At 66.0% G+C, this 12,037-nt stretch overlaps 2 protein-coding genes across 2 annotated transcripts in view; one reads left to right on the plus strand and one right to left on the minus strand.

Annotated features, from left to right (window-relative positions):
• Positions 1 to 4,085, minus strand: part of FANCA (FA complementation group A) — a gene marked incomplete at its 5' end in the record, with an annotated part of 36,568 nt that extends 32,483 nt beyond the window's left edge. The window contains one exon of the mRNA XM_031505835.2: positions 4,004 to 4,085. Coding sequence (XP_031361695.2) covers positions 4,004 to 4,085 — 82 coding nt within the window. The remainder of the gene's footprint in view (positions 1 to 4,003) is intronic.
• A 189-nt stretch (positions 4,086 to 4,274) lies between these two features.
• On the plus strand, positions 4,275 to 11,524 carry SPIRE2 (spire type actin nucleation factor 2). Its single transcript, XM_021526985.2, has 15 exons — positions 4,275 to 4,504; positions 7,468 to 7,505; positions 7,682 to 8,041; positions 8,305 to 8,385; positions 8,584 to 8,748; positions 8,819 to 8,905; positions 9,015 to 9,123; positions 9,199 to 9,368; positions 9,448 to 9,598; positions 9,691 to 9,824; positions 10,068 to 10,202; positions 10,286 to 10,353; positions 10,460 to 10,487; positions 10,702 to 10,817; positions 10,908 to 11,524. The coding sequence occupies exons 1-15, from the start codon at positions 4,291 to 4,293 to the stop codon at positions 11,122 to 11,124; spliced, it is 2,073 nt and encodes a 690-aa protein (XP_021382660.1). The 5' UTR covers positions 4,275 to 4,290; the 3' UTR covers positions 11,125 to 11,524.
• Positions 11,525 to 12,037: the final 513 nt, after the last annotated feature.

The following is a 12,037-nucleotide window of genomic DNA, read 5'->3' on the forward strand; positions in this document are numbered from 1 at the left end:
TGCAGGAAGGCAGAGGGCGGACATTCACGCTCCCCTGTCCCCTCCGCTGTCCCCGCAGGGAGCGCCCGGCGCGGAGCTCGCCCCGGGCCCGCCTCAGCCCTCACGTACCGAGCAGGTCCCGCCAGCTCCTCCCGCCCGCGCCCGCCATCGCGGCCCGCCGCTTCCCGCCGCGAGAGCCCGCGCCGCCATTGGCTCCCGCCGGCCGAACCCACCGATCCCATTGGCTGGAAGGGAGCAGAGGCCGCCCGCGCCCACCCCGCCGCCTCTGCCCATTGGTTGGAAGCGCTGCGTAGTCCCGCCCCCGCCACCCTCTCTGTGGTGGCTGAGGCGGCGCTGCCATGTTGGGAAGGGCGGCGGGAGGGGACGAGGAGGGCGTGGGGAGACACGGGGGGTCGGGCACGGCGAGGGGACCCGCTGTGGCTGTGCGGTGTGAGGGACACGGAGAGGAGACCCGCTGTGGCTGTGCGGTGTGAGGGACACGGCAACAGGACCCGCTGTGGGTGTGGGGTGTGAGCTCGGAGTGTGTGGGACACGGGGAGCTCCGATCCTCTCAGGTCTGAGCTGCTGACCCTGATCCCACCCAGGGAAGGGGACAAGAGTGGCTGGAATTCCCAAAGGGAAGAATCACCAGCATTGCTGGGAGAATAAATAATGGAATTGTGGAATGGTTTGGATTGGAAGGGAATGGTTTGTGCTGCAAGGGACCTTAAAGCTCATCTCGTTTCACCCCTTGCCATGGCAGGGATATCTCCCACTGTCCCAGGCTGCTCCAAGCCTTGTCCAACTTCCAGGGATCCAGGGGCAGCCACAGCTGCTCTGGGCACCCTGTGCCAGGGCCTCACCTCCCTCACAGCCAGGAATTCCTTCCCAATATCCCATCTCACCCTGCCCTCTGGCAGTGCAAAGCCATTCCCCTTGCCCTGGCACTCCACCCCTTGTCCAAAAGCCCTCTCCCTCTTTTTCCTCAGATCTCTTTAGGTCCTGAATGGCCACAAAGTTTCACCAGGAGCAGAGCAGAATTCACAGAGGAATTTTTCCCTCGGATCCGATCCTTCCTGATGATGAACCGCTGCTGTCGACCACCATGGATGGGAGCAGCAGGGGCAATTCCCTATGGAAAGATGAAGTCCTCGGGGTGTGTCCAGCGCCAGGAAGCAGCTCCTGCTGGGGTTGGCCGTGGATGGTTTATTGCAGTGCTGGTGTGAGTCAGCAGCACATGCTGCCAGGAGCCAGGAGAAGATCCAGATCCAGCACAGATCCAGCATGGACAGTGCCACGGGATCCCACCGAGTCTGGGAACCCTGGCCAGAGTCACATTCCCGAGTCGCCTTAACCCCCAGTGCCATCTGCACCTTTGTGTCAGCCCCAGATTCTGGGGGGTCTGGGCAGCCCCAGCTTTTGGGATCCCCCATCACGACTGGGCCCAGCAGGCATCCAACTGTGAGCTCGGCATTCCAGAGTACTCACAGTGTTTATTCCCAGCATCCCCAGTGGTGTTCCCATTGTCCTTGGAATGCCTTCAAGGTCTTCAGGGAGTTTCCAGGGGTGACCTTAAGGTCCTCATGGTGTCCCCAAGGTCCCCCCCTGATGCCCCCAAGGGTCACAAGTGTCCCCAGGCTGTCTCTCAGAGTGTCCCCCCTCAAACTCTGGCCAGCATACGGCAGCAGAAAATGGCCCAGTAAAATGCTCCCTCCTTCCATGTTCCCAGTTTATTGCAGCATGGAGGGAAAGCAGGAGAGCACATCCACCCCACAGGTGCTCTGTGCGCTCATCCCAGGTTCCTGTGGCTTTGGGAGGAATTTATTTTTGCATATGAGAGCTGAGACCCACGGGAATGGATTACCCACGAGGAAATAGTGGCACAGCCCTGCTGCAGGTGGCTGGGGAAGGGCTCTGCCTGCTCTCCATCCCAGCTCCCCACCTTATCCTGCTTCCACACTGCAAGAGTCAGGATTCCAACCCTCCCATAGTGCTCTGACACCATTTCCCAAACACTTCATCTTTCTTTCCCCCCTGTTTCTTCTGGCTTTAATTCTATTTCCCTCATCCACACACAGGCTTGGCTTCTGTTTGAGTTTTCCATGCCGGTAGCTTTTAATTACACAACGATTCAGTATTAATTACAGATTTACCCAAAGCAAAGGGCTCCGTGCTTTGTCATGCAAATGCCTTGCCGTGAATCCTGCAGGGTGGCTTTTCCTTCAAACGCCGCACGTCCTCCCGCTCCCATCCCCGACGGTGCCGCTCCGGCTGTGGCCGGAGGCGCTGGAAAGCTGGCACGGCACGGCACGGCCCTGCTCCCGGTTCCAAGCAGGCTCCAACCCGGCTGGTTCCGGGGTGAACCGGGCATCCAAACCTCTCAATCCAGACCCAGCTATCGGCGCCGCGCCGGGGGCTGCAGCTGGGCAGGATCCCGTGCGGATCCGGCTGGAGATGCAGCTGGCACCGTGCTCCTGACTCCCTGCAGCACGGTCCCACCCGCCCACGGTGCATTTGAGGTTCCCAGAGATGCACGGACACCTTGGATCACACGTATCCCTTCTCCCCTTTCTCAAACCCCAGGGCACCACGCAGGGCTGGTATCCCAGCTCCAATATCCCAGTTTCTTCCCCAGAGATGGAGCTGGCACTGTTCAGGTTTTCTGGGATTGGCACTGAAAGGCTTTTCTGCTCCATCCTAGGCTCTTTGACAGACATCTCCAGCCCTGGAGCAGCTCTTTGGCCGTGTGGGACAGAACAGCAGCCATGTGTCAGCTCTGTCCCTGTCCCAGCCCTGCCAGCACAGCTCTGGGATTGATCCCTGTTTATGCTCATTGGTTAATGGAGCTGAGATAGGGTTTTATTCTCCTTCCATCATGGAAATGGGAAGCTCATCATGACAAGAGTGTTCATTTGCTCCCTCTGACCTTTCCCATGAACTGGTTGTCCTTTCTGCTCTGTCAGGACAATCCTGCCGTGTGTCTGAAGGGACCCAAAGGTGATCCTGCTCTCATGTCAGACTTTCCCAGTGGCTGCGGGATGCCAGCCCCACACCATATTCCCATGGGATATTGTCTGCCTAGAGACTCCAGCAGATCCTGGCACCTTCACCCAGCTCCTGCTGCTCCTGGCCATGCCCAAACCGCACTCTGGCACCTGGAACTCTTGTCCTTCCCTCCAGGAAGTTTTCCTGTCCCAGCCTGGCTCCTTCCCTGTGCCAGCTCCTCATCCCAGCTGAGTGCCCCAGGGCTCTCCCAGCACCCCACAAGGCAGGTTCCTCGTGGCAGGAGTCCCCATGGGCACTGGCATCCTTGCTCCTGCCCTGACTCCTGCTCCTGTGTCCCCAGGTGACTCTGGTGCCAAGGCCATCGTGTCCCTGCACATGCTGTCCCACGTGTGACATGGGGGCTCAACGGTGCAAGAGCCAGGGCTGGGGCCAAGCCAGGACCACGGCCACCCTGCTCCTCTTGGGGCACAGGGGGTGTCTCGTGTCCCTCGGGGGTGTCACCCAGCGCTGCTCCGTGCCCATGCTGGGCATTGCCCCCATCGCACGCCCCGCAATCCACGCCTGTGCCCTGTGCCCAGCTGTGTGCCCTGAACCCTGCACTCTGCACCCAGCTGACCCAGCGTAACCACTCCCTGCTCCCAGCTCTGCAGCTGTGCTGTGCTGTGCCGTGCCGTGCCACACTGGGCTGTACCGTGCCATGCCATGCCAAGCCATGCCATCGGTACCAAGCTGTTCTGTGCTGCTCTGAGCCACGCTGCTGAGCTCTGACGTGCCCTGCTGAGCCATGCACAGCCGAGCTATGTCGTGCCATGCCAAGCTGTGCCATCCTGAGCCGTACCATACTGTACCACGCCACACCCTACTGCCCCATCCCATTCTGCCCCAAGCTGTGCCAGACAGTCCCGAGCCATATCCCACAGTACCGAGCCGTGCCATACCGTGCCACGCCACACCGTGCCGTGACAGACTGTACCGAGCTCACCGCGCCGTGCCCCACCGTACCCTCCCGTTACCGTACCGTACCGTCCCGAACCGCCCGGCCCTGTACATCCTGCGCCGTCCCAAGCCTCGGCAGGTGCCTGCGGTGGGGCCGGTGTCGGTGCCGGTGCCGGTGCCGATGCCGGTGCTGGTGCCGGTGCCGGGGCGGGGGGCGTGGCCTCTCTCACCGCCCCGCCCCTCCTCACACCCAGCGGTGCGGACGGGCCCGGGGTGGGCGTGGCTTGTCGGGGCGTGGCCCCGCGCGGCCCCGCCCCGTCTCCCCCGCCCGGCGCGCCCCGCCCGCGCTCGGCGGTGCGGGATGGGGCGATGGCGCGGGCGGGCGCGGGGCCGCCGCGGGAGCTGTCCCTGGAGGAGGTGCTGAAGTGCTACGAGCAGCCGCTGAACGAGGAGCAGGCCTGGGCGCTCTGCTTCCAGGGCTGCCGCGCCGCCGCCGCCGCCCCCGTCGCCCCCGCGCCGCTCCGCACCGCCGACATCCGCCTCCGCGCCGACGGCTCCCTCCGCCTGCCCGCCCCGCCGCACGGTGAGGGCCGCCGCCGACGGGGGGGGGGGGCGGGAGCGGGCGGCGCCCGCGCGGGGGGAGGACGGGACGGCACCGCCAAGCGGGGCTTACCGGGGTTTACCGGGCTTACGGGCATCAGGACTTGCTGGGGCTTACCGGCTGGCACCGGGGCACCGGGGCTTACAGGCAGCGGGAGCGGGGCACCAGTGTTTGCCGGCTCTGGGCATTATCGGCACCGCGGGAGCGGAGCACCGGGGTTTACCGAGGTTTAGCGGGGCTTACCGGCACAGACCCCCGGAACACCGGAACGCACGGGGGCTTATCGGAGCTTACCGACGCTGGGAGCGGGGCACCGGGGCTCACCGGCACCGAAAGCAAGGCGCCGGGAGCGGGGCACCGGAGCTTACCGGCACTGGGATCCGGCACCGGGGCTTTCCTGCTCCGGAGCTTAGCAGCGCAAGGAACGGGGAAATGGGACTTACCGGTACGGGGGCACCAGAGCTTACCGGCACCAGGGCTAGCTAACACCGGAATCCGGGATATCGGGACTTACCGGAACCGGGGCTTGCCGGTGCAAGGAGCGAGGCTCTGGGATTTACCCGCGCCGGTGCTTGCTGGCACCGCGAGCAGCCTACGGTGCTCACTGGCACCGGGACTTCTCGGCACCGGGATCCGGGGCGCCGGGACTTACCAGCACAAAGAGCGGGGACATGGGACTTACCGGCACCGGGACTTACCGGCACCGGCAGGGGGTGCTGCACCGGCGTCGGGGACGCGGAGGGACCGGGGGGATCGGTAGCGGGGGGGGGACCCGCAGAGGCCCCAGCGGGAAGGACCGGCAGCGGCGGGGAAGAACCGGTACCGGAGCGGCAGACGGGCAGAAGTGGCACCGGAGATGTGGGGCAGGCATCGGGGCACCGGCAGCAGGGGAGCAGTGCAGGGGGTCATCAGAGAAGCTGTGAGGACAGGGAAAAGGGCCGGTGCCAGCACCGGGAGCAGGAAGGTGGCACCGGCAGGGATGAGGGTGAGCCCCATGCCCAGCCCGGGCGAGGGGAGTGCCAGCCGCACTGCCGGTATCTATCGGGGCAAGGGGTGGCCCGGGGCATGGGGGAGGGGGTGGGCTGGTGACCCGGGGGCCTGGCACTGGTGTGGCACTGATACCCGCACTGGCACCAACCAGGTCACTAGCACGGGGTGACCCAGGGAGGCTGGAGTCGGTGTGGGGGTGTTTGTGTGGTCCTGGAACCACCGTGGGGCTGCAGGACACGCAGCAAGGACAGATGGACGTGGGCACCCACACAGCACATCCATGGGCGCCCGTCACCCACCTCTGCACCGCAGGGGATCTTGTGCCCCACTCCAGGCCCCGGGAGTGGCACACGGGACAGCGCCATCCCAACCTTTGGCCTCCCAGCCGTCCTTCCACAGGTGCCTTGCACTGCCAGGTATGGCTGTGACGGTTCCAGAGTGTCACCAGGCTGGCTGCCAGCGGTGCCACCGGGTGGCTGGGTGCCACGAGGAGCACTTGGAGCATGGCCAGCACCTCCACCCGTCTCGCCCCACAGCGAGGTCACCGGGGATGGCACCTGGTGTCGTGGGGTCGCTGTGGGGCCTCGCTCACATTGGGCAGGGACACTGCGAGGTCACCGTGTGTCCTTGGTGCCAGTGGCTGAGCAGACACGGGTGCATCAGGTGGCTCCATGCCCAGGGCAGGGACACGCACAGGCATGGCACGTGCCCATGGTGGCTGGGCACGGCGTGGCCACACCGGCTCCACTGGTCCTGCACGGGAACGGCCCCACACCCTGTCCTGAGCCACTGCAGGGCTGGAGCCAGTGTCACCTGCCGGTGTCACCTGCTGGTGTCATCTGCCAGTGCCACCTATCAGTGCCACTGTGCCGCCTCCTGCTCCCGGGTTGCTCCTGTGCCAGCCTGAGCTGTTTCCCCAGGGATGAACCAGTGAAGCCTTCACAGTGAATCCTGAGGCTGGGAGGGCTCTGGGTGCCTCTGGGTGACACTGCAGGTGGTGGCACCAGCCTGGCACGTGGCTTTGCAGCTCTACCAGGGCACGGGGCTGGATCTGGGCTGGGTGAGCCAGCAGCACCCTCTGGAACCGCTCCAGTCCCCCATTCTATGGGAATTCCCCCCTCAGCTGCGCCCCAGTGACTGGTGAGAGCTGCTGGGACCCACCAGGGGCTGGTACTGCAGTGGGAGCTGGGCACAGTTCAGGACATGGTTTTTGATGGGCTTCTGTGTGGTACCATGGCAGGGCCACCACTTGTGCTGCCTTTCCTGTCCATTCCTGGCTTGCACAAAGCTAGCACACGGCTGGCACATGGCTGGCACACGGCTGGCACATCCTGGTGGCTGCCGCATTGATCAGCTCAATGCAGAGCTAATGATGAGGGAAGCAGAGCCGGGAGCCCTGGGGACACTGCAGAGGCCATTTGTGTTCCTTTTCCTGCAGCTGCCAGGAGGGCTCCCGTGGGAAGCTGCCCACAAGCGTGTCCTGGGCTCCAGCTCCCGTGGGAAGCTGCCCACAAGCGTGTCCTGGGCTCCCCGTGTGTGCCATGCTCCAGCTGTGGCTGCCAGGCCCCACACTGCCGGTGCCTGTGCTGCTGGTGCCCACACTCCTGGTGTCCACACTGCCAGTGCCCACATCCCACAGGGGGGCATCTCCCCATGGATGCAGAGCTCTCAGCTCCCTCCAGCCCTCGCAGTGAGGGGTACATGGGTGCCTTGGGAGGCTGTGCCAGCACTGTCTGGTAGCAGGGCTCAACGTGCAGGTGCCCACTGTGCCTTGGAGCCATGCCCTGGGACCAGGAAAATACGAGATGAGCCAGGGAAGGGGGGAGGAGCAGCGGGGGGTGTGAGCAGCTCAGCGTGGGCACCCCACGGCCGGAGTGGGTGGGTACCACGTCCCTGGGTGATGCGGGGTGGGGTACTCAGCACGGACCGTGGGTGACTCTCCCCTCCTTCCCCAGACCTGCCCGTGCTGCTGACGCCCTCGGCCGAAGCCCAGGTACGTGGGGGCCGGTGACCTGCCCCATCTGCCATCACGGCCCGGGGTGGGCTGGGCACAGCACCTGCCCCCCTCGCCCGGGGGTCACAGGTCCTGGGACGGGACCAGCACCAAGGAGGGGCTGGGGCCAGCTGGTGCCGGGTGCACGCTGCCCCAGCCGGTGCTGTCCCCCGCAGATGGTGCAGTCGCTGGGCTTTGCCGTGTACCGGGCGCTGGACTGGGGGCTGGACGAGAACGAGGAGCGGGAGCTGAGCCCGCGCCTGGAGCAGCTCATCGACCTGATGACCAACAGCGACTCCGAGGACAGCGGCTGCGCCACGGCCGACGAGGGCTACGGGGGGCAGGATGAGGAGGAGGAGGGGGGCGAGGGGCCGCCTCGCTCGGTGCGCACCTTCGGCCAGGCCATGCGCTGCTGCGCCGCCCGCCTGGCCGACCCCGCCGGCGCCCCGGCGCACTACCAGGCTGTGTGCCGCGCCCTCTTCGCAGAGACCGTGGAGCTCATGGCCTTCCTCGCCAAGATCCGCGATGCCAAGGAGGTGAGCGTGGGCTGCTGGCACCAGGGCCCTGCCGAGGAAACCACCTGCAGTGACAAAGGAATGGGGGAGGCTGCACTGCTCCCTCTGCCCATGCCAACCAGGGCTGCTGGTGCCGGTGCTTGGCCGTACAGCCTCTCCCAGACTGCTGTGCTGCCTGGGAACCAGGAATTGGGGTGCACCTCAGTGCTGCAGCCCCATGGCACAGTCCTGGCTGCACCTTCAGTGCCACCAGGACAAGGTGACAGCATCTTGTGTCCCAACAGCTACTGCAGAAGCTGAAGGAGGATGAGGAAGAAGAGGAGCGGCCGGTGGCAGATCTGGGCAACCTGCGCAACACAGACTGGGTACAGCAGTGTGGCTGGGCATGGGGCTGAGCTGGGAACAGGGCTGAGCTGGGCACGGGGCTGTGCTGGGCACGGAGGCTGAGCTGGGCACGGAGGCTGAGCTGGGCACGGGGAATGAGCTGGGCACGGGGCTGAGCTGGGCACAGGGCTGAGCTGGGCACGGGTGGGTGCTGACACCGTGTCCGTGTGTCCCCCCAGGCCCGGCTGTGGGTGCAGCTGATGCGGGAGCTGCGGCACGGTGTGAAGCTGAAGAAGGTGCAGGAGAAGCAGTTCAACCCTCTGCCCACCGAGTACCAGCTCACGCCCTTCGAGATGCTCATGCAGGACATCCGTGCCCGCAACTACAAACTCCGCAAGGTCATGGTGAGCGTGGCCACCGTGCCAGCCCCTCCTGCCACTCTCCAGCCTGGCACTGACCCCCTTCCCTCCCCAGGTGGATGGAGACATCCCCCCCCGGGTGAAGAAAGATGCCCACGAGCTCATACTCGACTTCATCCGCTCCCGGCCCCCCCTGAAGCAGGTGAGTGCCAGCACCGGGCCACCTCCCTGTCATGACAGTGTTGGTGGGTCCCATGGGTGCCACCCCTGAGCCATGGCCACACCTGAGGTCCCATCTGTGTATCCCGCAGGCATCAGAGCGGCGGCTGCGGCCGCTGCCCCAGAAGCAGAGGACGCTCCATGAGAAGATCCTGGAGGAGATCAGGCAGGAGCGGAAGCTCCGGCCCGTGGAGCAGAAAGGTACCCGGGTCCCCTCCCCGCTGCGCTGTGTCACCGTGTGCCCATCCCCGCGGCGCTGAGCCCGTCCCTCCGCAGGATACAGCTCCTTGCCCTGCATCCCACACGCCTGCGCCGGCCGCCTGAGCTCCAGCTCCTGCCTCGAGCTGTCCCGCTGCCCGGCCAGCGCCGTGCCCGCGCGCCCACGGCCACGCGTCCTGCTCAAGGCGCCCACCCTGGCCGAGATGGAGGAGATGAACCTCTCCGAGGCAAGGGAGAACCTGCAGAGGTGGGGAGACACGGGGGTGCCAGGGTGCCCTTGGTGACACGGTGCCCACGGCCTTGCAGGACGAGGACTCTCCGGGCACGGAGGTGCCACTGAAAAGGGATCGCTCCTTCTCGGAGCAGGACCTGGCCCAGCTGCAGAGCCAACTGGGGGGTGACCAGGCTGTGCCACGGGACCCGGAGCCACTGCAGCCCGAGCCACGGCCCCGCTCAGGTACCCCCGGGGGTGCCATGTCCCTGTCTCCAGGGGTTCTGTGCCATGCCCGTCAGCGGTGGTGGCCACAGCCTCCCTGTCCCTCCCCGCAGGCTCTGTCCCTGCCAGCTGCCACCCGCTGCCAGATGGCCCAGCACTGCCCCGGGCTGCCCTCGGAGCTGTGGAGGAGAGGCCAGAGGATGGATCCAGTGCTGCCCCTGCCAGCAGCTCCAAGCACCTCTGGCTGGTGGGTTTCAGCTGGGAACACTGGGGCTGGGGACACCAGGCAAGCATGACCGTGGGCACATGGCAGCCTGGCACAAGGATACACGGTGGCTGGGGGGTCCTTGTGCCAGAAATAGCCTGCCTCTCCTGGGACACTCTGCCTATGCCAGGGGTGCTCTGCCCATGTTTGGAGGCTCTGCCCTGGCACAGGAGTGCTCTGGACCGTGCCCTGTGTCACAGTGCAGTGACATCCCCCCCGTCACAGGAGTTCAGCCACCCTGTGGAGAGCCTGGCCCTGACTGTGGAGGAGATGATCAACGTGCGCAGGGTGCTGGTCAAGGCCGAGATGGAGAAGTTCCTGCAGAGCAAGGAGCTGTACAGCAGCCTGCGGAGGGGCAAGGTGGGAATGGGGATGGGGGCTGGAGGGACTGGGGACCGTGTGTCCACACCCACCCACCCCAGCTCACCCTGCTCTGCCCACAGGTCTGCTGCTGCTGCAGGGCCAAGTTTCCTCTCTTCTCCTGGCCCACGTCGTGTTTCTTCTGCAAGCGGTGAGCACTGTGCCCAACTGTGCCATGCTGTGCTGTGTCACAGGGCTGGGAGGGCAGCAGCAGGTCCCCACAATGGGCCCTCTCACCCACCTCTCTCTGTCCCTAGGTCTGTCTGTAGCTCCTGCAGTCTAAAGGTAAGGGACTGGCTCTGTCTGAGCAGTGCCACTGTGCCCCTTGCCCTGCCCTTCTCCTGCCCCATTTTCTCCCTGTCCCTGCCCCATCCCACTCCACTCCTGTCCTGTCTTGTCACTCTGACCCATCCCCATCCCTGTGTGCTCTATCCCTACCCCATCCCTGTCCCTTTCGCTGTCGCTGTCCCGTCCCGCCCTGACTCCCGCATTCCGGCAGATGAAGATGCCTTCCAAGAAGCTGGCTCACATCCCCGTCTACGCGCTGGGCTTCGAGAGCCTGCCGGGCTCGCTGCTGCCCAGGGCCCCGCCGCTGCGCCGGAGGGAGCCCTTCCAGTGAGTCCCTGAGCCTTCCTCCCCGTTCCCCTCCTCCTCCTCCTCCTCCTCCTCCGCCGGCGGGGGCTGACGGGGTGCCCTGTGCCGCAGCTCGCTCTCGGGGCCGTGCTGGCGCCGGGTGGAGGAGGAATTCCCCCACATCTACGCCCAGGGCTCGGTCCTGCGCGACGTCTGCTCCGACTGCGCCGGCTTCGTCACCGACGTGGTGAGCTCCAGCCGCCGCAGCGTGGCCGTGCTCAACGCCAGCGCCGCGTCCCGGCGCCACGCCAAGGCGCGCTCCCTCTACAGCGACGCGTGGCTCAAGTGAAGAAGGGCCGGGCGGCCCGGTGAAGGTCGCCACGGGGGTGGCACAGCCCCCCGATGTACATATATACATAGGATGGATACACACAGCTTCTATATTTATATACATTATGGACCAGGGGGCAAAAGGACCCGTTCCCGCTGTCCCTGCCATCCCCGTGCGTCCCTGCCACCAGCCCCCGAGGGAATGGATCCTGCTGCGGGACACCCACAGCCCCCCGGGAAGACGGATCCCGCTGCGGGGCAGCTCCTGGGGGCTGGATCCTGCTGTGGGACACCCACAGCCCCTGCGTTCGCCCCCCGGCCCCGCTTCTGTGCCAAGCCCTGGCTGTGCCGGGGTGCCCTGGGCTGGCACGGCTGTTCTGTATGTCCCCTCCATAATAAACCCGCTGGGCTGCCCTGGGGCCGCGTGGCCGCTGTTGAGTGGATGGGGGAGCGGGGTGAGGGTGCTGCGGGCTCTCAGGGGATCGGGGATACCTTTCAACCCGCACATCTCCCACCGCCAGCCCTCATCCGCCCCGGGCTGTGCCCACCGTGACCCCGCACAGCACCGTGGGCACGCCCCGCACCTCATTCCTGCGCTCCCCTCCCCACTCCCGCGCGCCCCCACCCCAGCCTGCGCCCGGTCCCCGCCCGTGTCCCGGGCCCTGCCGCGTCTCCCCGTTTCCCGTGCCCCGTGTCCCCGTGTATTTCCCCGTTTCCCGTTCCCCGTTTCCCCGTGTCTCAGGGCCGTGTCCCATTTCCCCGTTCGTTTCCCCGTTCCCGGTTCCCGTTTCCCCGCTCCCCGCTCCGGGACGCGTTCCACGCGCGGGCCCCGACGGGGACGTCGGCGCGCGGGGGGCGTGGCCTGGGCGTGGCCTGCGCGCAGCCGCCAATGGCCGCGCGCGGCGGCGGCGGGCGGGCGCGGCGCGGGCGGC

This window comes from Lonchura striata, chromosome 13 (assembly GCF_046129695.1).
Source record: "Lonchura striata isolate bLonStr1 chromosome 13, bLonStr1.mat, whole genome shotgun sequence".
Taxonomy (NCBI): domain Eukaryota; kingdom Metazoa; phylum Chordata; class Aves; order Passeriformes; family Estrildidae; genus Lonchura; species Lonchura striata.